Source organism: Pelodiscus sinensis, chromosome 23 (assembly GCF_049634645.1).
Source record: "Pelodiscus sinensis isolate JC-2024 chromosome 23, ASM4963464v1, whole genome shotgun sequence".
Taxonomy (NCBI): domain Eukaryota; kingdom Metazoa; phylum Chordata; order Testudines; family Trionychidae; genus Pelodiscus; species Pelodiscus sinensis.
The window spans coordinates 8,473,805-8,499,723 of record NC_134733.1 but is presented as its reverse complement, the minus strand read 5'-3'; the positions used below and the strand labels follow the sequence as shown (position 1 = coordinate 8,499,723).

At 43.3% G+C, this 25,919-nt stretch overlaps 1 protein-coding gene across 10 annotated transcripts in view; it reads right to left on the bottom strand.

The window, feature by feature from the left end:
- The window catches only part of VPS13D (vacuolar protein sorting 13 homolog D), a 223,547-nt gene extending 201,609 nt beyond the window's left edge, over window positions 1–21,938 (bottom strand). For 6 of the 10 annotated variants that reach the window (XM_075906817.1, XM_075906821.1, XM_075906825.1 and 3 more), the window contains exons 1-8: window positions 21,713–21,936; window positions 16,288–16,450; window positions 7,755–7,832; window positions 7,255–7,445; window positions 3,990–4,070; window positions 2,111–2,227; window positions 1,598–1,702; window positions 46–216 (exon numbers count right to left, since the gene is read on the bottom strand). In XM_075906817.1, coding sequence (XP_075762932.1) covers window positions 46–216; window positions 1,598–1,702; window positions 2,111–2,227; window positions 3,990–4,070; window positions 7,255–7,445; window positions 7,755–7,832; window positions 16,288–16,384 — 840 coding nt within the window. In that variant the 5' untranslated portion in view covers window positions 16,385–16,450; window positions 21,713–21,936. Of the gene's footprint in view, window positions 1–45; window positions 217–1,597; window positions 1,703–2,110; window positions 2,228–3,989; window positions 4,071–7,254; window positions 7,446–7,754; window positions 7,833–16,287; window positions 16,451–18,352; window positions 18,506–21,712 lie in introns of all 10 variants that reach the window. The other 4 variants (XM_075906819.1, XM_075906820.1, XM_075906827.1 and 1 more) reach the window with 4 other exon arrangements.
- Window positions 21,939–25,919: the final 3,981 nt, after the last annotated feature.

Below are 25,919 nucleotides of genomic sequence, written 5' to 3'. Positions count from 1 at the left end.
ATCTAAACCATGGTCTGGAGAAGCACTTCACTGAACTCATTTTACCTGTGAAAGTTTTAATGGTATTGTCTCAAGCTGGATATCACACTCAAGCCGTGGTGTCTGTCGTGACCTTAAAGGTTCCTTAGAACAATTTCTCCTGAGAAGAGCTGAAGTACATACAGGCTCCATAATGTAATTATGATCACGGCTCTCCATACTTTTATCCATTGCATCCTGTGAGTTACAAGCAAATTCAATCCATCATTACATAAAACACACTCCCCATTTATTTAAATGACTTTATCTGCTAATAAGGATTCTATTAAGTGTTGGGATGCCATCTGCTTTAACCAAGTTTTCTCCTAATGAAATTGTTTTTATATAAACAAGATTATCTTTGTGATATTTGGGGAAATTACTTATACATGTCATGGCTCTGCAAGGTACTTCACAAATGACAATACTTTGCATTTCTATAATGTCTTCTGAGGCTCTCAAAGCATTTTATAAAAATGGATGAAATTAGTCTCATAACACTCCTACGGAGGTAAGAAATTATCATCCCTATTTGATAGATAAATACACTTGGACACAAAAAAATGAAATGATATACCCAAGATCATACAGAAGTTGGGGTAAATGCTTTTCCCATTCTTCAGGCAAAGCCATACATTGCCCAGTAATTAAAAAGAAAAACCCCACCTCTGTGCCTTAGCATCCACTATCTAAAACACCTATCCTGCAGTAAGATCCACTCAGGTACACTCTTAAATCCTGAATGGACTCCCATGGAATTCAGTGCAACTCCATATAGAGAAAAGATCCAATAGCAACACTGAGGCCTTCATTAGATCAAGAACACATCATTACAAATGAAGAGGTGGAACAAAGAGCCCAGAAAACACAATGAGAGGAAAACTGCACTTACAGAGTGTAATATGATAGCATATTATCTAAGCGGATTAATTTTACTTGTTTAATAGTTAGGATATTTTCATTTAATATTTAAAAGCTGAATTACTATTCTACAGTCTATAGTTGTAGTACCATTGGTAGTAGGGATGTGAATGGCTAATGGTTAACTAGTTACCCAGGAGCAGTCTGCCTTCAAGGGCACAGGGCTGCTCCAGCCCCGTCCTTCTCCAGCGTGGGGCTGGCAGCTGGGGCCAGGAGCTGGCAGCTAGCCTCAGGCGGGACTGGGAACAAGAGCCCCATGGGCTGAAGGCTGCTCCAGCCAGGCTGAAACAGTCCCCCGCCTGGGATTCCACTTAGTCGGTTAAAGAGACATTTAACTGGTTAACTAATAAATCAGGATTTTGCCTCCTTATTTGGCAGGTCTCATGGAAGCAGCATGGTTTAAGGAGGGCTTTTAAAGAAGAGCAGTTAAACATCAACATCAAGTAGTTTGTTCATCGTTCAGTTTTTACTTGGTCCCATATTAATTTTTCCATTACATCATGAATCCACAGCTTCAGTTGATCCAAATATTCCTAGACCCAAAGACACTATAACATTTACTTTGTATTATATTACACACTGGTGGCAGAACATGACAGTCAGAGTTCCCCCTGCATATGCAAGTAAACATTGCGCCTTCAAAATATTCATCTCATACCTGTAGCTCACCAAGAGGCAGGTCTCCCAATAAAGTGCAATAAGTATCCCAATAAATACTGAAGTCAGCAACATCCAGCTGCTTTTTCCGCATCAGCTTCTCTACCTTAAGTGAAAAATTTGAATTCAGTCACAATGCAAAGAAAATGTGACAAATTATTTTAAATTTGACTATATTGTGATCACTGTTAAATATTCAGAGTGTAACACGCAGCTGTTTTTTACTTAAGAATTATTGTAGATATCATGCTTAACAATAATTCTTAACAGTTATCTACAATAATTATTTTGCTTTATAAAACAATATTTGCAGGAATTATATAATAGCAACTTCTGTATTGCATATGAAACACAGGAAAAAAAAGTGCTACATAGTTCTGTCATTTGTTTCAGCTAGACCAGACTAACACGGCTGCATCTCTAGGAAAAATTTACATCATTCCCATAAGAAAGTGACATCATATCTTAGCTGGGATGGTTTCTTCATGCAGTGCTAACTTTGACCTATACTCACAGGCACATTTACAGCATTTTGCATGGATACGTTTTTGATGCACACTCCAAAGGCAAATGGCTGTGAAGGATTTGTGATGCCATCCTCAAATCGCAGATGGACATCTTGAATTTTTAACTGAGGAGACAGCAAAAAGTGACCGAGTAAAATTAGATGGTATTATGCTTGAAACAGGTACACTGTACTTCAATCTTGACAAATATATCATGTATCATAATATTATACTCCAAGAAACAAACAAAATGTATTTAAATAGGTATTCTGTGATGAGATCCGCCTGCCACTTCCTGACTGCACTCCCATGGGCTCCACTCCATATTTCTTCCTCAGACCAGAAAGAACAATTTATCTCTCTAGATGTTAAATCTTGAATAGACTCCCACTGAATTCAGTGCAATTCCATAAAGATATAAAATTCAATAGCCACACTGAGGCTTATTAACAACATCTGTGAAAATGGAAAAGCAGGCTATTTTTTCCTCTGCTACTTTGCCACTGCTCTTGCTTGCAGGCCACAAATGCTCTATTCATACAGAAACTCATGTTGCTCATCAATATAGACCAGTAATGCAGGCTAATGCTGCTTTAGCAGATTGTGAAGTGGTGAAATGAATTAATTTTACATGTGGCAGAAGTCTCATAATGGTTGTGGAACCAATTACATTTTACTGTTATATTGTACAGTAAAGCATGACATTCAGCCCAAGATCTCCCATCTAGAATATCTAACTTCCTTTTATAACTGTTATCTCAGTTTTGCGTTGCAACTAGTGAGATAGGGGGTAAGCATAAGTACATGGAGTCGATCTCTCAACACAGAGTTAGCATGGACTATCTCTTCTATATATAGGTGAAGTAAGAGGACAAATTAATGTACATTGTAGCTAGCATAAACAGACTTCAGAAGATATTGAAGGGAGAACTGATTTTTTTTTGTTCCTGCAGACATAGGTTTGTTAATAATGCAGATGTCCTGGTAGATTTTAATTAGCAAACATTTAGCTAGGAATAAGTGAATATCATTAGTGTTATCATCACTTTAACAGAGAAAAGTAAGAGAGCCCATACTCCAGAATTTTGAGAGAGTTGGCAACTAAGGAGTAAAATTTTTTACTCAGTGCCTATCCAATATTGCTAGATTAACACTGCATATACAATTTATTTGTGGTTGTTAAACAATCTTTCAGGCAGCATCAAGTTTCATGCATCACAAGTAAAATTAAGCAAAGGTCTAAGAACCAAAATATCAGAAGTGTGTTTACATTTTCTTCTTTATATACTTCAGTGCTACTCTCAGATCCTAGGACACAAACACCAACAACGCTGCAAGCAACTATGGAAGATAATGAATTTTGCCATTTAAAATGGAAACTTCATAACACAAAGAAGGAAGTCAAACTTAACAGCAACATCTACTTCCTGAGCAAATGTGAGGAACAAAACACAGAAGTTGATCCAGTACAAGCTATTAACTCACCAAACATGTCACATTCAAAACATTATACATAAATCTGTGTGTGTGTGTAGTACATTGTAACTTTTAAAACTGGAAAAATTATGTTAAATTGGGAGGCCCCCCTTATTATGGTAAGGAGAATCATCGTCCATTGACCCCTACAAAGCAAGAAAGCTTCTCCTAGGCTTTAGAATGTGAAAGATCTATCCTCCCCATAAACCCCTCACTTTGCAAATTCTGTCTTGGTTCAGAGTTTAGAGGAAAAAGGATTCTAGCTCTGAAAGGGGTCTCTCTTTACTATGCAATCACCTTCATTTTACACATGTTGAGCGTCCTCAAAAACAAACAAGAAGCACATTATATACAAACCACAAATATTATTCAGTAAATACAATGAAAGGTTGTGGGTCCCATTAGACTTACTTCAATGTTCTCTACAATTCTTGTGACTACAGATGCAGTAACTGAATACCAGTAAGATTCTCCTTTCTGCTGTCGTTCTTTCTGAAAGAGAGAGAACAGCCATTTTGTTAAAGATAATATATTCCCTTTAAATACAAGGTCTGGAAAATAAATGTTAACGTTTACTCAGCTGGGTGAGGGGAACTATATAATGTAGGAGATTACAAGTCAAACACTATGTTAGAAGGGACTGTCATGTTAAAACTTCCATTTAACAAGCAATGACTTCCTTGTGTTACCAAAAGTTTAGATTATAATAAAGAACTTTTAAATGCAGATTGACTTTTTTACCATGTAGTTACAATGATTAAATTAAGTGCACAAAGTAAGCGAGTTAGTTTTATGTTCTGATTCTGATCCGTTAGCATTATGTTTGCATTGCAAACACTGGTATGGGAATGTTTACTTCTGAACAGTGATAGAAATGTAGCCGTGTTAGCCTGATGCAGCTGAAACAAAAAACAGGACTATGTAGCACTTTAAAGACTAACAAGATAGTTTAATAGGTGATGAGCTTTCGTGGGCCAGACCCGCTTCCTCAGGTCAAATAGTGGAAGAAAATTGTCACAACCATATATACACCAAAGGATACAATTAAAAAAGAATGAACTCATATGAAAAGAACAAATCAAATTTCAGAACAGAAGGAGGATGGGGGGGAAGAGGGGGAGGTAAATGTCTGTGAGCTAATGATATTAGAGGTGATAACTGGGGAAGCTATCTTTGTAATGGGTAAGATGGTCAATTTCCATGAAAGTAGCCTATTTTCAGGACATTTTAAAACAACCACTATAGGCTGAACCTCTCTAGTCCATCACTCTCAAATCCGGCAACATCCATGGTCCACCATGATTTTAATTAGCCGTATGTCCACTTATCATGGGTATGGCTAAGTTTCCCGCAGTCCTGTAAAGTTTGTTTACAGCCACCAGTCGTGGCTCTCAGCGTTCTGTGCTTTTATTTAGCTCTAATTTACACCAAAATGTCTTCTAAGAGCCCAGAAAGCAGTGGAAGTGTTGGTATTGCTGAATTCTCTGGTTTGGCACCAGTCAGGTCCCAAGGGTGCCAAAATAGAGCGGTTCAACCTGTATTAGCTTTGGTAATGTTTTTTGAAAAAACACAATTTAGGGCATGAAATACATGACAATTATTTGGAAAATGGAAGAGCATCAGAAGAAGTATTGAAATTCAAAAATCTATTCAAAATAGGTCATTTGTTAATGTTATACGAAGTGCGTATGTAGACACCTGTTAAAATTAAAAGTATATAAGTACCTCCCAATTTAATATAATAAGTTACACATTAGACATGTAAGGATAGGTAACAGATGCTTTTCTTTATCAGTATAATTAGGAGTTGTCTAGTTGTCCCCTTTGGGAGTAGAAGGTTATAAATTATCTTACAACTGCACTTAATATTAAACTATTAGTAGTGAGGATATAAGACAAAATATTGATCGCAAGAAATGTATTAGAAAATAATTAGAGATAGTGACTGGTTACTGGATATTTAAAAAAGGACTCTAGAGGTGATCCTGCCAATTACAGACTGGTAAGTCTAACATCAGTACTGGGCAAGTTAGTTGAAACTATAGTAAAGAAAAAAATTGTCAGACATACAGATGATCATAATTTGTTGGGGAAAGGTAACCCGGTTTCTGAAAGGGAAATCATGCCTCACTGATCTACTAGAGTTCTTTGAGGGAGTCAAAAAACATGTGGACAAGGGGGATCCAGTGGATATAGTGTATTTAGATTTCCAGAAAGCGTACAGATGTGGTCACTTCATCTCAAAAAGATATACTGGCATTGGAAAAGATTCAGAAAAGGGCAACAAAAATGATTCGGGGTTTGGAACGGGTCCCATACAAAGAGATTAAAAAGACTTCGACTTTTCAGCTTAGAAAAGAGGAGACTAAGGGGGGGGGGGGAGGGTTATGAGAGAGGTATATAAAATCATGAGTGGGGAGGAGAAAGTGAATAAGGAAAAATTATTTTACCGGTTCCCATAATCAAAGAACTAGGAGTCAAATTAAATTAATAGGTAGCAGGTTTAAAACAAACCAAAAGAAGTGTTTCTTCACGCAGCGCACAGTCAACTTATGGAACTCCTTGCCTGAGGAGGTTGTGAAGGCTAGGACTATAACAGGGGTTAAAAGAGAACTAGATAAATGTATGGCTATTAGCCAGTATGGGTAAGGAATGGTGTCCCTAGCCTCTGTTTGTCAGAGGGTAGAGATGGATGACAGGAGAGGGATCACTTGATGATTACCTGTTCTCTTCACTCCCTTTGGGGCATTTCGCATTGGCCACTCTTGGAAGACAAGGGCTAAGATGGACCTTTATATGACCCAGTATGGGTGTTCTTATGTTCTTATTTGATTTACTATTATTTTGGGGTTAAAGTATCAGCGGTGGGAGTGCTAACTCTTATTTTGGTATGGGTAGAACCTCCCCGGTCCGGCATCCTCAAGACCTGACTGGTCTTGAACAAGGGAATTTGCTAGACCAGGGACAATGTACATTTCATAGTAAAAAAAAAAAAAAAATACATAAGCCTAGAGTTGCTAAGCTTATCAAGCTTCCTAAGGTAAACCACATTAAATGATCAAAGGAGATTCTCCAGATACCTGAAGCACACCATGAATCCTTCCATCTGATCTGTGTTGAGAATTAATTAGCTCTGACACATTAATTAGCTCTGAAACATTGGCCAGGTGCCAATACAGTGCTAAAATAAAATTGCTGTGATCTGAAGTGATGATAAAAGAGGTCTGGGTCTCCTCAGCCTACTGTGGAAGCCAAAAGCCATGCTGCAGATCAAATCAAGACTCTGTCTCTGGGATATTGACTCAAAAATAAGTTACGCTGTTCGGATGATTTCAGTGTGATCAGTCCTGCCGACAGGATGGTGAGGGGGGTGCTACTATGGCAACAGCATTGCTTGGAGCCACGAGCCCTTTAAATTACTGCCTGGAGCACTGCGTGGCATGCTCTGCATGGCTCTTAGGACTGGGGGAGGGGGTACATTCAGGGTGGCACTGATAACTGGCTGCCTCTGGCCCCACTTCTTCCAAGAGTCCAGCGCTACCTGCCCCCTTGCCCAAGGGCATGGCGCAGCTGTCAGCTCCCCTGAATGTGATCAATCTTCGTAATGGCAAAACTGCTGTAACAGCAATACAATATCAACTCCTTTACATTCAAGGATAAGTCCTATGATACTCACTTTCCATTTTTCTTCCAGTGCTAAAAGAAGAGCTTTCTTGTGTTCTCTTTCTAGCAGTTTCTCCCTTTCTTCATCAAAATCTTCTTGCTTCTCTGGTGCACCAATTACGTGAAGTTTTGAGATCGATATTACCCAGGGATCCACATGAGGGCGATAAAAAGGTATCTGGAGAGTTATTTTGCCAATGAAACCTACAATCACCAAGATGAAACATTGTTAGAATCCTGCACAGATACATTGTTTTACTCTATGTAAAGTGAGAAAGAGAAAGGATATCATCTTTGCAATGTTAACATAGCATTTGATCAACATATATTCAGATTACATTAAGAATTTGATACTTAGATGCAAGCTCTTATTTTAAGTTCAGTTCCAGTTATGACTTATGATTAAAAGATAACTTATAAGTCACTGAAATGCTTCATACTTGTAGCAGAAACTAACAAAACGAATAATTTCCATAGAGAACACCTGTCACATACAAAAGCACAAAGACATACCTGCTTTTACTTCAAATGGCAACTCCAATTCCTTCAAGGCATCTTTCTTTAAAGGTAAGTTTTCCAATTCAACAGCACCTGTAGGAGGAAAAGAAATAACAGTCTGCTGTGCAAAATTAAATCGAAGTCTGCTTGGTTGAAGATTATGAACTTAAATTCCAGTAACAAGTGTTTTCTTTACAACTAATAAAAATGAGTAGCATAAAAATTCTATTTCACAAGGCAAAAGAAATTATTTTAAAGAACGAAATGGTTATGTGTAATATTTTGTAATGATTTTAAAATTATATCTGCTTGAGTTATTTGATATGGTCACAACATATGTTTCAAGATACTTCATCTGAACTTCTCCAACAGCAAAGCATCTGGAAGGCAATTGAAAAAAGTGTATGTTCTCTGGAAATTACAAATATACATATATATCCACATACACACACATACACACGATAATTTAAACAAAATACACACATTTTCAAAACAAACAGATATTCTGATAATATGTAAAAAAGAAATAGTATTGTTGTTCTAAAATGTCCTCTTCTAAAACTTCAAATAGGATAACAAGCCAATTAATGGAGATTGATTTTTTAGTTTTTGTAAAGATACCTAAAGTTATAAATGAAATTTAATGTGAATAAGTGTAAGGTAATGCACATTGAAAAAAATAACCCCAGTTATACATACAACATGATGAAGGCTAATTTAGCTACAACTAATCAGAAAACAGATCTTGGAGTCATCGTAGATAGTTCCCTGAAAACATTCACGCAGTATGCAGCAGCAGTCAAAAAAAGCAAACAGGAAGTTAGGAAACATTAAAAAAGGGATAGAGAATAAGACAGAAAATATCTTAATGCCCTTATATAAATCCATGGTACATCTACATCTTGAATACTGCATACAAATATCAAAAGAGATATACTGGCATTAGAAAAGGTTCAGAGAAGGGCAACTATAATTATCAGTGGTTTGGAACGGGCCCCATATGAGGAGAGATTAAAGAGACTAGAACTTTTCAGTTTGGAAAAGAGGAGAGTACAGGGGGATATGAGAGAGGTCTATAAAATCATGAGTGGTGTGGGGAAAGTGAATAAGGAAAAGTTATTTACTTGTTGCCATAATATAAGAACTAGGGACCACCAAATGAAATTAATGGGCAACATGGTTTAAAACAAATAAAAAAAAGTTTTTCTTCACACAGCGTACAGTCCACCTGTGGAACTCCTTGCCTGAGGAGGTTGTGAAGGCTAGGACTAGAACAGGGGTTAAAAGAGAACTAGATAGCCATTAATGGACTTAACCTCCATGAATTTATTAGCCAGTATGGGTAAGGAATGGTGTTCCCAGCCTCTGTTTGTCAGAGGGTGGAGACGGATGGCAGGAAAGAGATCACTTGATCATTACCTGTTCGGTTCATTCCCTCTAAGGCATTTTGCCTGGCCCACTCTTGGAAGACAAGATACTGTGTTAAAACAGACCTTTGTATGACTCTGTATGGGTGTTCTTATGTTCTTATTTGATTTACTATTATTTTGGGGTTAAAGTATCAGAGGTGGGAGTGCTAACTCTTATTTTGGCATGGGTAGAACCTCCCCGGTCCGGCATCCTCAAGACCTGACTGGTCTTGAACAAGGGAATTTGCTAGACCAGGGACAATGTACATTTCATAGTTAATAGCATGGGTCCTTAGCTTACATTCATTATTTAGAAAAAACTATTTTGAAGCTCGAAGTAATTTAAACTGAGTGAGGAATACAAGACTGGGCCCTTAACAGAAAACATGGCCTCATACTGAAAAACTTGGGGTCAAATCTCATAATCCATTAAATGCCTGCAACTCTCATTGATATTAGTAGGTACTGCAGAATATAAACCTGGGGTTTTGTTAGGAGACAAATAATTACAGGAGATGTCTCTCTAACACACCCACACCAACACATCTGAAAAGGGAAATTCTCCATGGGTTTCAATGGAAGACCCTAAGAATCTAATCTTAGCTTCTATTCTTCAAAAGGTCAGGAAATCATAGAATAGTAGAACTGGAAGGGACATTGATAGGTCATCAAGTCCAGTCACCTGTCCTCACAGCAGGACCAAGCACCAATTAGATCAGAGGTGGGAAATAATTTTTGAGAGGGGGCCACTCCAAGATTTTGGAAAGTGGTTGAGGACCGCACTCTTCCATGATATTAATGGAGTAGGTGCGGGGTCTGGAATGGAGGTTGGGTGCAGAAGGGAGTTTGGGGTAAAATACTGGGATCAGTAGGGAGACTGGAGTCTGTGATCTAGGGCAAGGGACTGGAGTGCAGAGGTTTGGGATGTGACCTATGGTAGGAGGGGATTGTGATCTGGGGAAGGAGATTGGGGTGCCAGATCTGGGAGGGGCTGTGGGTGTAAGAGGGGGACAGAGAGTTTGGGTAAGTTGAGTGGGGGGGCGAGAGAGGGCAGAGTTGGGGCAAGAAAGAGCTTGCCTGTCTGCAGAGCTTAAAATGTTTTCCAACCAACCGGCCAGCCAATGGGAATGTGCTGGAGGTGGCTCCCAAAACTTCCCCCCGCCCCTCCAGTTTTAAAACAGAAACGGAGCCCTGCCAGCTGCATTTCTGCACAGTGCATGGAGCTTCAGGGCAAGCTAGGGAACCTGCCTGGGGCTCCTTGCTGCCCTCCACGGGCCAGAACTGGTGGATGGAGGGCTGGATCCAAACCATGGGCCCAGGTCTGATATATATCATCCCTGATAGATGCCTATCTAACCTGCTCTTAAAGATCTCCAATGATAGAGATTCCACAACCTCCCTAGGCAATTTATTCCAGTGCTTAATCACCCTGACAGTTAGGAATTTTCTCCTAATGTCCAACCTAAGCCTGCCTTGCTGCAATTTGTACCCATTCCTTCTTGTCCCATCATCAGAGGTCAATGAGAACAATTTTTCTCCCTCCTCCTTGTAACACATCATGTCCCCTCTCCATCTTCCCTTTTCTAAACTAAAAAAAACTGAAGTGAGTTGTACCCACAAAAGCACGATACCATCTACATGTTTTGATAGTCTTTAAGGTGCTGCTAGACTATTCATTGTGTTTTAAGTTTTTTCAGTTCTTTCAGTCTTCCCTCATAGATCATGTTTTCTAGACCTTTAATCATTTGTGTTGCTCATCTGGATTTTCTCCAATTTCTCCAAGTCTTTCTTTAAATGTGGTGGCCAAAAAGAGAGACAATACTCCAACTGAGGCCTAATCAGTGCAGAGTACAGCAGAAGAATTACTTCTCATGTCTTGCTCACAACACTCCTGTTAATGCATCCCACAATCATATTTGCTTTTCTTGCCACAATGTCACACAGTTGAATCATATTTAGCTTCTGGTGCACTATGATCCCTAGATCCTTTTCTGCAGTACTCCTTCCTAGACAGTTACTTCCCGTTCTGTAAGTGTGAAACTGATTGTTCCTTCCTAAGCGGAGTAGGAACTTCACATAACTAGTTTTTATGTAGAAGCAACTCAACTAGTTGCTTCCCCCCTTGCTGCCTCTATCACAGAGAGGCAGTGTGAAGTAGTGGGAGAGCGGTTACATTCATTCATTCACTCTTGGCTGTAGTGTGTGTGTACATGTATCTCAGTTTTCCCTTCCCTGTAGCACTCTGCATGGGGGGGGGGGGAGGCTGGGCATGACTCACTCTAGATGTGTATTGGGCCAGAGACAAGAGATAACAACTCCTGGCCCGGAAGGGAGACAGGATAGGAAGAGCTGCACCAAGCTGAGGGAGAATCAGAGATTACTAGGACTGGAAGGGACCTCGAGAGGTCATCGAATCCAGTCCCTTCCCCTCATGGCAAGACCCAGTACTGTCTAGAGCATCCCTGATAGACATTTATCTAACCTGCTCTCAAATATCTCCAGAGATGGAGATTCCACAACCTCCCTAGGCAATTTATTCCAATGTTTAACCACCCTGACAGTTAGGAACTTTTTCCTAATGTCCAACCTAAACCTCCCCTGCTGCAATTTAAGCCCATTGCTTTTTGTTCTAGCCTCAGAGGCCAGGAAGAACAATTTTTCTCCCTCCTCCTTGTGACACCCTTTTAGATACCTGAAAACTATCATCATGTCCCCTCTCAATCTTCTCTTTTCCAAACTAAACAAGCCCAATTCTTTCAGTCTTCCTTCAAAGGTCATGTTCTCTAGACATTTAATCATTCTTGTTGCTATTCTCTGGACCTTCTCCAATTTCTCCACATCTTTCTTGAAATGCAGTGCCCAGAACTGGACACAATTCTCCAGCTGAGGCCTAACCAGCACAGAGTAGAGTGGAAGAATGACTTCTTGTATCTTGCTCACAACACACCTGTTAATGCATCCTAGAATCATGTTTGATTTTTTTACAACAGCATCACACTGTTGACTCTCATTTAGCTTGTGGTCCACTATAACCCCCAGATCCCTTTCTGCCGTACTCCTTCCTAGACAGTCACTTCCCATACTGTATGTGTGAAGCTGATTGTTCCTTCCTAAGTGGAGCACTTTGCATTTGTCTTTACTAAACTTCATCCTGTTTGCCTCATGACCATTTCTCCAATTTGTCCAGATCATTTTGAATTATGACACTGTCCTCCAAAGTAGTTGCAACTCCTCCCAACTTGGTATCATCTGCAAACTTAATAAGCATATTCTCTATGCCGATATTTAAATTGTTGATGAAGATATTGAACAGAATTGGTCCCAAAACCGACCCCTGAAGAATCCCACTTGTTATACCTTTCCAGCAGGATTGTGAACTGTTAATAACTACACACTGAGAACAGTTATGCAGCCAGTTATGCACCCACCTTATAGTAGCCCCATCTAAGTTGTATTTGCCTAGTTTATTGGTAAGAATATCATGCGAGACCGTATCAAATGCCTTACTAAAATCTAGATATACCATGTCTACCGCTTCTCCCTTATCCACAAGACTCGTTATCCTAACAAAGAAAGCCATCAGATTGGTTTGACATGATTTGTTCTTTATAAATCAATGCTGGCTGTTCCCTATCCAAGTGTTTGCAGATGATTTCCTTAATTACTTGCTCCATTATCAGTCAGTCTCAGCTGGGCTAGGATGAGAGATGAAGCAGGAAAAGGGGGATGAAGGGTCCGGTAGCTCCTTCCCCACAAGAGGAATAATGCTGCCTGCTCTCAGGGCCTGTGTTCACATCAATCCTATGCTACGCCGCGTCCCTGTGAGCCAATAAAACCTTCTGTTCTACCTGCTGGCTGACAGTCACATCTGGCTGCGGATGGAGGTGCAGGTTCAAGGACCCCCGACACTCTACGACAGGCAGCAAGAGGAGGGGAAAGCAGGAGGCAGTGCTGGGGGGAGCCAGCTTAATATCTGGTTCCCCCCAGCACTGTCTCCATGGGGGGAGAGGCAGAGGGCAGCAGGGAACTGGCTCAAGCGGGAAACACTGGACTGCTGCTCCTCTCCCTTTGAAATATACAAGAGCTGCAGGAGCCCTCTAAGTCTCCCCCCGTGAAACACACAGGAGCCACGGATGGCTCTTTTACATTTCAAAGGGAAAGAGGCAGTGGGGATAGCGAGTGCCTCCCTTACTGACTAGTCAATGGAAATTTCATCAACTGCTCAATTAACTGATTAATCCAAATTTAGCATCCCTAATAGAGACATTAGATATAGTGTAACTGAATAGTCATATAGCTGCATGAAATCTTATTGGTTACATGACGATTCGATAATCCCTGAGGGCAGGGCCAACAACCAGTATGCTCCTGGCCCCACTCCCAGGAAACCTTCTGCCATCCAGTGCTGCCAATTCTCTTTAAGCCGGCTCCCCACAGCACTGGCTCCTGACTGCCCTCGGGCGCTTCCTCTATAGGAGGCAGAGGGGGGCAGGGGCAGGTGGGTCTGCGAAGCCAGCACATATGGAGAGTCAAAAGCTGACTCCCCATGCATATTGGCTCCAGACTACCCCCAACCCCCACCCTCCGTGTTGCTGCCTCTCTATCAGAGGCAGCAGCACGGGGGGAGGAGAGGACCAGCAGATCTGGTACTCATAGGGATCCTGCTTAAAGCCAGGTCCTCATGGGCTCAGCTCCTGCTCCCCACTACTTGCTGCCTCTGATACAGAGGCAGAAGGGGAGAGGAGTGCATGTAGTCAATAAAATTAACTAATAAGTCAAGGCTTATTGGTTAATTGTGTAGTGATCTACATGTTGACATCCCTATTTTTCACCCTTCAGTTCTATCCTGAGAATAAACATACAATTCAAGGCTGGGCCAACCAAGACTCAAAAAGAACTTAATTCTACACACTGAGTCAAATAAAATTCCATCCTAGAACTAATTCTTTAAATAACCAACAGTCAAAACTGGCTCCTTATAATACAAAAAAAAATCTCTTCTCCAAACACGAGAGCATGAGGGACTGCACTGCATAACTCAGCCAAGACTTTTTTTAAAAAAAATATCATGAGTTATTGCCCCAGTTTTCATGAGTGAGTCAGTGAGGCAAATAGATCATCACAATTAGCTGCTATACACATTCTCTAGTGTGAGAAGAGATTGCTCAAACACGAATACATAAATTACTGTTGCAACTACATATTGAAAACTACAGCAACTATTAAGCTGCTTATATTCCATCCAAACTTGTCCCCAAATCTCTCCCCTCATTCACCTTGAACATGCTATCAAAAGCATCCCTATACCCTTGATACAGTTTTCTAGTTAACATTCGCCAAGCACTATTTCTCACCTTCAAAAGTTCCTTGAAAGCCTCATTCCACAGAGCACTTCAAAAAAAGATCACATGCCACTGTTTGTTTTACTGATTTGCAAAAAATACATGAAACTCTCACGTCATCAGCTGGACTCATGTATGCTCTTTGATATATATTTTGTAAAAAATTCCTTAAATATTTTACTAAGTATCTGAAGAAAACAATGATTTCCCGAAACATTTGCCATTTGTTATTAAAGGGAACACCAGTTTAAAATATAATATTTACATTGGAAGATGTATGTTCTACTGTTGAAAGCAACCCCTATGATTACTATAACAAATAGACTGAACAAAATATTTCCTTCTATTTTGTCAGTTTCTTTACTTCACACCCGTGCGCGTACACACACAACGCTGTCAAGCACCGTTCATCGATGGTCAACATTTGCAAGGCTCTGAAAGAGATTCCTTACTAGTAACAGCAGCAGCAAAACTGAAAATGAAACAAAAAGAGGCAACAGACAAGCATATACGCACGTAGAAAAGTGTGTGCCTGAGCACATTTTGAGTTGTTGCTCTTGGGGTGTGCTCAGAAGACCCTTCAAATCAAGACTAATGTAGAACAAAAAATCCATATCAATTTCAAAAACAAAACACACGAAAAGGCTGCATTATCAGAAATGAATTTTTTTCATTAGTCTATTTTAAAAAAAAAAAAAAAATCAAGCTTGCACTAAGCCTGTAAGGAGCACCTCTGCAGGGAAAGCAGGAAGTTTTGCTATTTTTGTTTTAATTTATTACTACAATACAAGAACATAAATGCTAATCCAGTTGCTAATCCAGTGATGGGCAACCTAGGCTAGTGAGTGAGCTGCGTGAGTGGCCCTCCATCTCGGTGTGCTGTAAGACTGTTGCAACCAAGACAGTCTCCCAGAATGCAGTAGTTTTACTAACTGAGCTGGCGCACCTTTAATTTGCAGGGTGTGCAGACTGAACTGTAGCAGCACTTTGGATGCACAGTCAATGTGGTGTGCAATCAACACGCATCTCACTTCACAAGCCCTTGCTTTACAGATGTGTAATCTCTATCTTATTTATATATAAAATTTTTTCCTGCTGGCCAATAGAGTGACATCATTATGTTATCTGCGTTCTCATGACACTGATGCTATCGGCTCAGGTGCTTTCTGTGGCCAGCCTCAGCGCTGTCCTCTCTGGGCTGCTCCAGCTCTGGCTCCTGCTTTATGCCCCTGGGGTCTCTGCCACTGGGGAGGAGCTGCTGGGGCTGGGTCCCCTCCGCAATACAAGCCCCATCTCAGGCCGCACCGGGTCCCCCCATCACCACCTGCGCCCGACTCCAGTCCCCTCATCCCTTCTGCCAAGATTCCACACTCCCAGCCCACTCCTGCCCCCTTTCTCTCTGGCCAGACACCTACCCCCCAGCCTGCTCCTGCACCCACCCCCTGGCTAGACACCTACCGCCGGGGGGGGGGGCGTTGATAAGCGTAGCAAGCAGGGCAGCAGCCCCCTAATACTGATAGAAAAAAACAACACAGATAGAAACCAGCAGAATCAGGCAACCCTGCCTTGGGCAACAGTAAACAAACCGTCTTGCGAACCACAGATAGAACCCCAATGGGCCAGACGTGGTCCACCTTCTGCAGCTTGCCCACCACTATGCTAGTAGCAGTCAGTAAGACAAATGTAAAATATATTCAGTACATGTATTGCAACTTTTAATCAGCACAAAAATAATTCTATCAATATAATTCTTGAAATATAAAACAGGGATAGAACAAACAATGCTAATAACCCTACCTTTCAGAAGAGCTACTGAGAGTTGGTCTGTGTTGAGGTTATTGACATATTTGCCCAAATAGGTGTTGAGGACCCAGGCTACCAGTCCCTCCAACATGATTGTTTGCTGGGATGGGTGACTAAGAGTCTGTTGTCATTCTCTGTTCCATAGTTTAGTTGTACTCTGTTTTAAATGGAAAAGGAGAAACTTCAGTGATATACTATACCAGTTCCCAAAACATTCCAGAAAAACTGTGACAACTGAAAACATTTTTCACTTCAATCATCTCATCCCAAAGGCACTTGAAAATTAATAAGTACAGGTTGAACCTCCCTAGTCCAGCACCCTCCGGACTTGACCACTGCCAAACCAGAGAATTTGTTGAACCACAGTAGGTCAATATTGGCTAGCAGCATTACCAACACAACTGCTTACTGGCATTTCAGTTGGGAAGACATTTAGGTGTAAATTAGAGCTAACTGAGAGCACAGAAAACTGAGAGCCAGGACTGGTGGCTATGAACAAATATTACGGGACCGCAGGAAACTTGGCCATAGCCATGGTAAGTGGACATCTGGCTAACTAACATCATGCCAGACCATGGATGTTGCCAGATGAGAAAGTGCCAGACTAGAGAAGTTCAAGATGTATACAAGATGTTGTCCTAGAGTAGCTGCTTACAAAATATAAGAATTTTGCTACGCACAGCTAGTTTTAATTACCCTGATAATCCCAGGTCAGAGTATAATGCAATGAAGTTACTATTTATGCTGATTTTATTTATACAACATTATGGGAGTTAATACCACCTCACCTGCTCCAATTTTTATTAAGGTATACTATACTACATTTTTAAAACCTTTTCCTCACTGAGACTTGTAGTGCTTTAATGATTAAACACACCTTAGTGAATAAAGCACTGGACCACAACTCAGGAAACATGGGTTCTATTCACATCACTGCCACTAACTAGCCTGCTGGGTGACCGTGAGCAAATCACTTCACTTCTCTGAGCCTTGGCTTCCCCTACTGCAAAATGAGGATAATGGTACTGACCTGTCTCGTACAGCGCTCTGAAATTTAATGATCAAAGCCTTATATAAGATATTATTATTGAAGTGTAACTTCTACTTATAGAATCATCATACAAAAATTAATCTTTGCATCCTTCATACTGAAGCACTGTCCTACTTTGAAGCAATATCAGACAAGGTGCCACATTGTCCTCTCTGTCTTCACAGGAGGAGATGAAAAACAAGCAGTTCTGGATGCAGATTAATGTATTGCCTCTGTAGCCTTGCACCTCTTCCTCAAATCCCATAAGAAACCCATATACAACTACTCCATAATAGAAATGTAAGCGACTAATCATCTAGTCGACAATCTAATAAGCAAAAGCTTATCAGATACTTGACACGTTAATCAACTAGTCGCTCCCCACCCTTCACCCTGCCCATCAGAAAGAGGTGACGAGGGAGTGCTTGGGGGGAGCTAGCTTAAAAGCCAGTTTCCCCCAGCTTCAGCTACGTGGGAGGGAGCAGGGGCGCAGCGACAGCGTTCCACCTTTGAAACATACAAGAGTCCCTCACTAGGGCCCTGCTGGGGCTCTTGTGCATTTCAAAGACTTAAGAGTCCCCCACTAGCCCTGGGCTCCATGCGGCATTTCAATCTTTGAAATGCACAAGAGCCCCTGCTGGGGCTCTTGTATGTTTCAAAGGTAGAACACCAGCTGTCACTTCCGCTTGAAATGTAGCAACAGCTGGGTGGGCTCTTGCTACATTTCAAAGCAGACATGCCCTAATCGATTAATCAAACAGTTGATAGAAATTCCATCGACTATTCGATTAGTTGATTAATATAATTTTAACATCCCTACTTCATAAGATCTGGGCTCTCTGACTTTGGAAACTGTAGTTGAGTGGAGGATAGCCACGCTCTGGTAATGTTCTCTCCTCAGTTTTTATGTACAGTTTCATACCGTGTTTATCATTGCTATGTGAGTACGTACACTCAGAAATACAAACCCCAAAACTTATTTTAATTCACATTAGTGCTGATCTTGTCAATAGTACTTGCTTTCCTCACCCCATTCTGAGTATGACTCACTAAACATGATTGCCAGGAGCGGCAGCTAGCAGGGGAAATCCTTGCAGCACCACTCCTTGAATGGCTGGAAATGGCTGAGGGAAGCCAATCCCCTTGTTCTGTGGCTCTCAGGAACTCTACAGATCAGGTTTTCTAGGAAAAGAAGAGAGCAAACTTCCAGCCTTTTCCATTATAGAGAGAGAGAGAAACTCAAACTTCCTAAAATAAAAGTGTACTGGAAATACCGTAAGTGAAAACTGATATATTTCCTGTCCTCTAAAAGCTAATTACTTTTGCAGAAGGCAATTTAGCTGCAGAACTTACACAAAATGTGGGTAATATCGTAACGTGACTCTTGTACATTCCAAAGGGAGAGGAGCAGCAGTGGGACCGGTACGAGCAGGAATATTCCAATCCCCACTCACACCATTTCCCCGTTGCCTCCTACTTTCCCCGCTCTCTGCAGAGATGGTGCTGGGGTGGGGGAACCAGCTTTTAAGCCGGTTCCCCACAGCACCAGCTTGTGCTCCCCCTCCCCTTGCAGCCTCTCTCATCGAGGCAGCAAGGGGGGGAGCAACTAGTCGAGTTCCTACTCGACTACCTGATAAGCATCTGCTTAACAGTCGATTAGTCGCTTTCATCCCTACCTCACACCCAGTGAAATAAATGGATACAATGAACCAGCAGCGATCTACCTGTGTGGATCAGCTTCCAGGACAGGGTTTAATTCGATTTCTTTGTGGGCACTCTTACAAAACAAGTTACTTAGTTTTAATTTCTTGTCTCCCCCAATTCACTAAACTCAGACTATACTGACAGCTTAACGTGACCTTACATTATTTAAAGGGATACTGTCAAGATGCTGAAGCTAAAATGCACATTTTGACAGTGAGCACACTTCCAATCTTTTATCCTCACAATCTTTAGCAGCCATTTCTATTTCAATCCATGCTGCTGCCAGAAAATACTGTAATTTATGTTTTACAACCATGTCACTGAAGTCAGCTGCAGAACTATCATTAACTTCAACATGAGCTTGACTAAACCCTTCAATAAACATTGGTAAACAAAGTATGAATACACTATATGGTGTGAAAAATGCTGTATATACCCATTGTTTATTAATTGGGTATCTGGGCATGCATAATTTTCCCCAAGGCAACATGAATAATATTTTTCAAATATGGAGTTGTAAGTGGTGAAAAGTGAAAAAGATGCTTGTTTATATAATGTAGGACAATAAAAGGAAATTATTAATTTGAGGACCATATTTTAATTCATATATTAAAATTCAGGTTTTTTCCATAGGTAATATAAGTTTTACTTGACTCATAGTTGAAACATTAATGTTCACATTTTTAAAAATGTCACTGAAAGTTTTCTTCTATTAAACCCCACCCTCCAAACGTTCAATTTCTCTTCAACATTAAAAGACACAGAATTGTTCTAAGGCCAAAAAGTGAAAATGACTAGAACTAAGTTAACACAACCAGATTAAAATAATGCTAAGAAACGTAAACCATTAAAACAAAAAAAATTAAAAGTCAAGTTCATTATTTAAAATTATCTGATCTTAGGTTCCATTGGCAATGCTAGCTGCACTCAACAAACTAAAGTCTTGTCTTTCAAACAGAAGACTGGCATTCACACTTTTACTTACTATTGAAATTGCAGTTGTGACTAACAAAGTAAAAGTTTTAAGCATCATATATGCAAGATCCCTATCCCTCCCACTCCATCCTTCAAAGGGAATTGTAGAGGCAAAATTAAGATAAAAACCTAGAGACAGTGTTGTGATGGACTGAATAAGTTACCAAAAAACAGGATTATGTGAGACAAGGAAAAGACATACTTCCTCATATCATCATACATACTTAACAAAAGTAAGCTCTGACCTTAATTTAAACTAACTTGGGGATATATACCATCTTACTCAAAAAATACTAAAGAAAAATGAGTAAACATTTATCAGGAAGGGCTGGAGAAGTCAGTAATGTATTAAAAAAGGATGGGAGGATCTTGCCAATAAATCTCCTATACCTCATGACTCTCTGGAGAGAAGGGGACTTTTAAAATCAGTGTCATAAGCCCTGCACGATATGATTACAAGTGGTGACTACTCTGGTAAAGGCAGGACAACAGGAAGGGCAGTCTTAGTCAGGGTCAACGTAAGGGAGTGCTGGGGAACCAAATACCTTGCTAGACTCTGGCTATACAATACAAGAGAATGGCAGGTAGGGTCACTGTTTGGGGAAGAAGCAGAAATAAACCCCTAGGGGAAAAAATGGGTCCAACTGGCACGAGATAGAGAAAGGTCACCTTGCTAAGATTACAGCACAGGCTGCCCCAGGAGGCTGGGGTTACATGATCACTCTAAGACTGCCTAGGTGTGCCAGGGAAGCGCTGCCGAAGCCAGACAGCTATAGGAATGGTGTAACAGGAGGCAGGTGCCAGGGCCCTAGCAAGGGAGTCAAAAAACTTACAGCCAGGGCCAGACCCTGGGAGGGAACCTCACTCTGAGGGCCAGGCCCCTAGGGGAGCCAAGAGAGCTCGGGGGTCACTGTCTGAGGACCAGGCCCCTAAGGGAGGCAGGCAGGGGACCGAGCTGGGGGGGTCACTGTCAGAGCCAGGCCCCTAGGGGAGCCGGGGGGCGGACCCCGGGCTGGGGGGGGGTCACTGTCTGAGGGCCAGGCCCCTAGGGGAGCCGGGGGGGGGGACCGGGCTGGGGGGGTCACTGTCAGAACCAGGCCCCTAGGGGAGCCGGGGGGCGGACCCCGGGCTGGTGGGGGTCACTGTCAGAGCCAGGCCCCTAGGGGAGCCGGGGGGGGGACCGGGCGGGGGGGGTCACTGTCAGAGCCAGGCCCCTAGGGGAGCCGGGGGGGACCGGGCGGGGGGGGGGGGTCACTGTCAGAGCCAGGCCCCTAGGGGAGCCGGGGGGAACCGGGCGGGGGGGTCACTGTCAGAGCCAGGCCCCTAGGGGAGCCGGGGGGGGGACCGGGCGGGGGGGGTCACTGTCAGAGCCAGGCCCCTAGGGGAGCCGGGGGGGGGACCGGGCGGGGGGGGGGTCACTGTCAGAGCCAGGCCCCTAGGGGAGCCGGGGGGGGGACCGGGCGGGGGGGGGTCACTGTCAGAGCCAGGCCCCTAGGGGAGCCGGGGGGGACCGGGCGGGGGGGGGGGGTCACTGTCAGAGCCAGGCCCCTAGGGGAGCCGGGGGGGACCGGGCGGGGGGGGGGGTCACTGTCAGAGCCAGGCCCCTAGGGGAGCCGGGGGGGACCGGGCGGGGGGTCGCTCTCTGAGGGCCAGGAGCCCAGGCGGCGGCCCGCCCCCAGAGCCGTTACCGGCACCGCCCCCCTCGGGTACCTGCCTCGCTCCCTGGCCCCTCAATGGCGCTTGCTTGGATCAGGGCCTGCGAGTGAGCCGGAGCCGGCGTTAATCGAGCCGCAGCTGACCAATGGGGGGAGGGGCACTGCCTGTAGAGCGCCGAGCAATCGATGGAACCAATCTGCGCGGCGAGGGGGCGATTGTTTTCTTCCTCATGAGCCCGGCGAGGCCCCTGGGAGGGAACGCCCCGCCCCGCGCGCCGCGCGCCGCGCCCCGCCCCCGCAGGGAGCGGGCGGAGCCGTGGCGCCGCTGCTGCCACCACGCGCTCAGACGTCATAGCCCAGGCACCCGCCCCTCTGCCCCCAGCGTCACACTGGTTCCAAAACCACGAGGCTACGTCTACACAGGCATGGTTTTCCGTTAAAAGCATTTGCGGAAAAGAGCGTCTAGATTGGCACGGGTGCTTTTCCGCAAAAGCATCCCTGGCCAGTCTAGCAAGGAAATTTACAGTAGGGCGTGGTAAGAGAGGGCTTCTTGCACAAGAGCTACTCTCCTTTTTATCAGGCGTAAGCCCTCTTGTGCAAGAGGGCAGTGTGGATACTCAGCAGGGATTTCTTGCGCAAGAAGGCCCTATGGCTAAAATGGCCATCAGAGCTTTCTTGTGCCAGAGAGCGTCCATATTGCCATGGGCGCTCTTGCACAAAAGCACAGCTTGCCCATGGCAGTGTGGACGTTTGCTTGCACAAGACATCTTACACAAGAACCCTTGCGCAAGATGTTCTTGTGCAAGAAGCCTCCAGTGTAGACATCGCCCTAGGATTACCAACCATCCCAGATTGGCCTGGGATTTCCCTCCATCTGCATCAATTTCCTTGTGACTATTGAAAGCAATCCTAGAGTTATAATAGAAGTTGTAATAGATCAGGGGTCTCCAACCTTTTTAAGCATGAGATCGCTTTTTGAATTTAAATTCAATCCAGGATCTACTTCAGACCCAAACAACCTTGCCCCGCCTCCTTCCCACCCTGCTCACTCCATCCTCCCTCTCCCCTCCCATCTTCACTCACTTTTATCAAGCTGGGGGGCAGATGCTGATCTTGGGTTAAAGGATTTGGAGTGCAAGAGTGCTTCTGAGCTGAACCTGGGGCAGGGAGTTGGGGTGCAGGCTCTGGGAGGGAGTTTGGATGCAGGGGGACTTAGGGCTAGGGCAGGGATTTGGGGTGCAGGAGAGGTTCAGGACTGGGGCTGGAGTTCAGAATGCAGGCCCCAGCTGGGTATCGCTTACCACAGGAGGGTTCTGGGTGGTGGTGCAGTGGGGCTAAGGCAGGATCACCCCTACCCTGGCCCTGCACCACTCCCCAAAACAGCCAGCAAACTCTCCATCCCTGACCCCCAGGCTCTGTGAAGATGGGGTACCAGGTAGGGGAGGGGCAGCTTGACATTAGCACATCCCCGCCTCTTTTTCCTGTGCCATGCACAGCAAGCAGGAGCCTCCCAGGGATGGGGGGCAGCTGAAGTGCTAGCACTGGATAGCCTCCTGGCCAAACCTGTCAGGATCCCCTGTGCAAAGTTCCAAGATCTACCAGTAGATCCCAATCTACTGGTTGGTGACCACTGTAATAGATACTTTAAAAAAAGATATTACATCAGATGGTGGGAGAGTGAGGGGCAGAAATCTCCTGGAATAGCTTCAGTGAGAGTAGGCACCCCTAGCACACACTAAGTGTGCACTAGAGGCATAGACCCACATCATATGAGTTGTATACCATTGGGTATGTAATAGATGGTCATCAATAAGTGTACCAGTGGAAACAATTCTATTTCAAGAACAAAGACTAGCTATAGAACAGGGGGTGGAGAACCTTTTTAGGTCAGGGGCTGCACATAAGTGAGAAGCAAAAACAAAAAACTCCACATCTAATTGACATAGCCCTCAACTGAGAATAGGGTTACCAGATGGTTTAAAAAAAATTACGGGACACGCTTGAGCTCAGATCCAGGGGAGGTGGGGGGGGGGGGAGAACCAGACCAGCCAGGAGGGGAGTGGGGCTGGCCAGGAGAGATTGGGGGGGGGGGGGGGGAGGAGGGCTAACCGACCAGCAGGAAGCAGGGCTGGCTGGGAGGCGGTTGGGGGGGAACAGGGCTGGCCGGGAGAGATGGGGGGGGGGGAGGACTGACCACAGGGAAGCAGGGCTGGCCAGGTGCGGGACTGACCGGGGGGAACCCACTGCCGGGAAGCAGGGCTGGCTGGGGGGGCATTGGGGAGAGCGGGGCTGGCCAGAGGGGAACCGGCTGGTGGGGAGCAGGGCTGGCCCGGGCGCACGCAGATCCCGAGGTGCTGCCTGTCCCGTGCACAGTCCCGGTGGGGTGTACAGGTGAGTCTGGCCTCAGAGATTCCATCCTACCCCCCCACCCCCACCCCACTGCATACTGGCTGGCTGGTAGACACATGCAGTGTGAGCATGTTTATCAGCCAGGCAGTAAGCAGCTACGTACTGATACTCATGATGACAATAAAACTTAATTAGAAAATACCAGACATTTATGTCTGGTATTTTCTCAATTTGTTTCCCAGAAAGAAAGCTCAAATACCAGACTGTCTGGTTCAAAACCAGACACCTGGCAACCCTAACTGAGAAGACGACACTCCCCACACTACTCTCACACACAAGAGCCTAGGGGGGCTAACGTAGTAGAGTTTGAATGCTCCAGCCACAAGGTGGGGCTGGAGCATCAGCACGGGCTCCCTAAAGCTAGGGGCAGGGGTGCTCAGACTTAGGGGCCAGATCCAGGCAATCCAGGGGCCATATCTGGCACCCAGGCCTGAGGTTTCCCACCCCTGCTATAGAAAATGCAGAGTATTTGCAAGGGAGGCTATGACACAATTTAAAAATAGGGTGTGAAACTGTTGTTTTGCTTTAAAATATGTTTTCAGTACAATCAAATGTTTCTTAATAACACTTGATTTGATAATGGTCATGAGCCAACAGATGCTGTAGAAGGCACATATTTTAGACACAATACATGTGTTTCCTGAAGGCAACAAGTGAAACCAAAAGTTAATATCTGATCATGATTGAAACACTACTTTAGCATGGCTTCATCGTCCTCCAAGCAGACACTAATGGTATGAGTCACTGCCAGCTGAGGACAACAGACTCCCACTACCTTCAATAGGACTGCACATGAGCCTCAGTCAGGCCATTTTGTTCAGCACTTTGCAGGACTGAACCTTAAAAGTAACCCATAGCATCAATAGTAACTCCTGCAACAAAGTTACCATTCAGATAAAACACACGAAGAAGTCACTCTTTGAGACACTCCAAAGTAATTTATATGTAAATGAATCCTAAAGGGTGCATTAAATATTTCAGGTAACTTTTTGTAATAATTCCTTGTGGCTATGTTGGGACAATTTTCTGTGTATCAGGGTTGTGAGAGACAAAAAATGGAATTCAGGTTCTTCAGCCTGTAAAACCACAGATATCTCCCAGGGTACATTTACACTGCACAGCTATTTCAGGATAACTGAAATAGCTACCCCACATCTACATAAGCCACCCATCATTTTGAAATATTTTTCAAAATAACGGGCATGCTATTCTGGCATCCCAGTAACCCTCGTTCCACAAGGATTAAGGGATGTCTTGAAATAGCATGAAACAAAAGACAGAACAATGTAGTATGTTATTTTGAAATTTGGTGCTGTGTAGACATGTCAAATTTCAAATTAGATGCAAAATATGATACGCAATTTGTGTAGCGCAAATTGCATATTTTATTTCAAGTTTAAGGTGCTGTGGAGATACCACCCCCACATAAGATAAAAGGAGATTCTCCACTAGCTGTCAAGTAGCATAAGGGTTCATAGCCTCTTTGTAGCAAGTCACCAAGGTTCGCCTGTAACAAATACTTATATTATGGCCTGTTTATATGCAGTACAGGACATGGGGATTTTCTGTGCACCACTCCATGTTTTTTTTATATATATATATATATATATATATATATATATATATATATATATATATATATATATATATATATATATATATAAATCACTAAACTCCATAAATCCTGCAATAAGTTCCATACATCCACCACTGAAGTTAAAGGAATGGGGGTCTAGACTATATGGCTCCGTCAACGGAGCCATGTACAATAGTTTATTCGGCATAGTCAAAGAAGCGGGGATTTAAATAATCCCTGCTTCATTGAAATAAAAATGGCCCCCATGCTGTGCTGA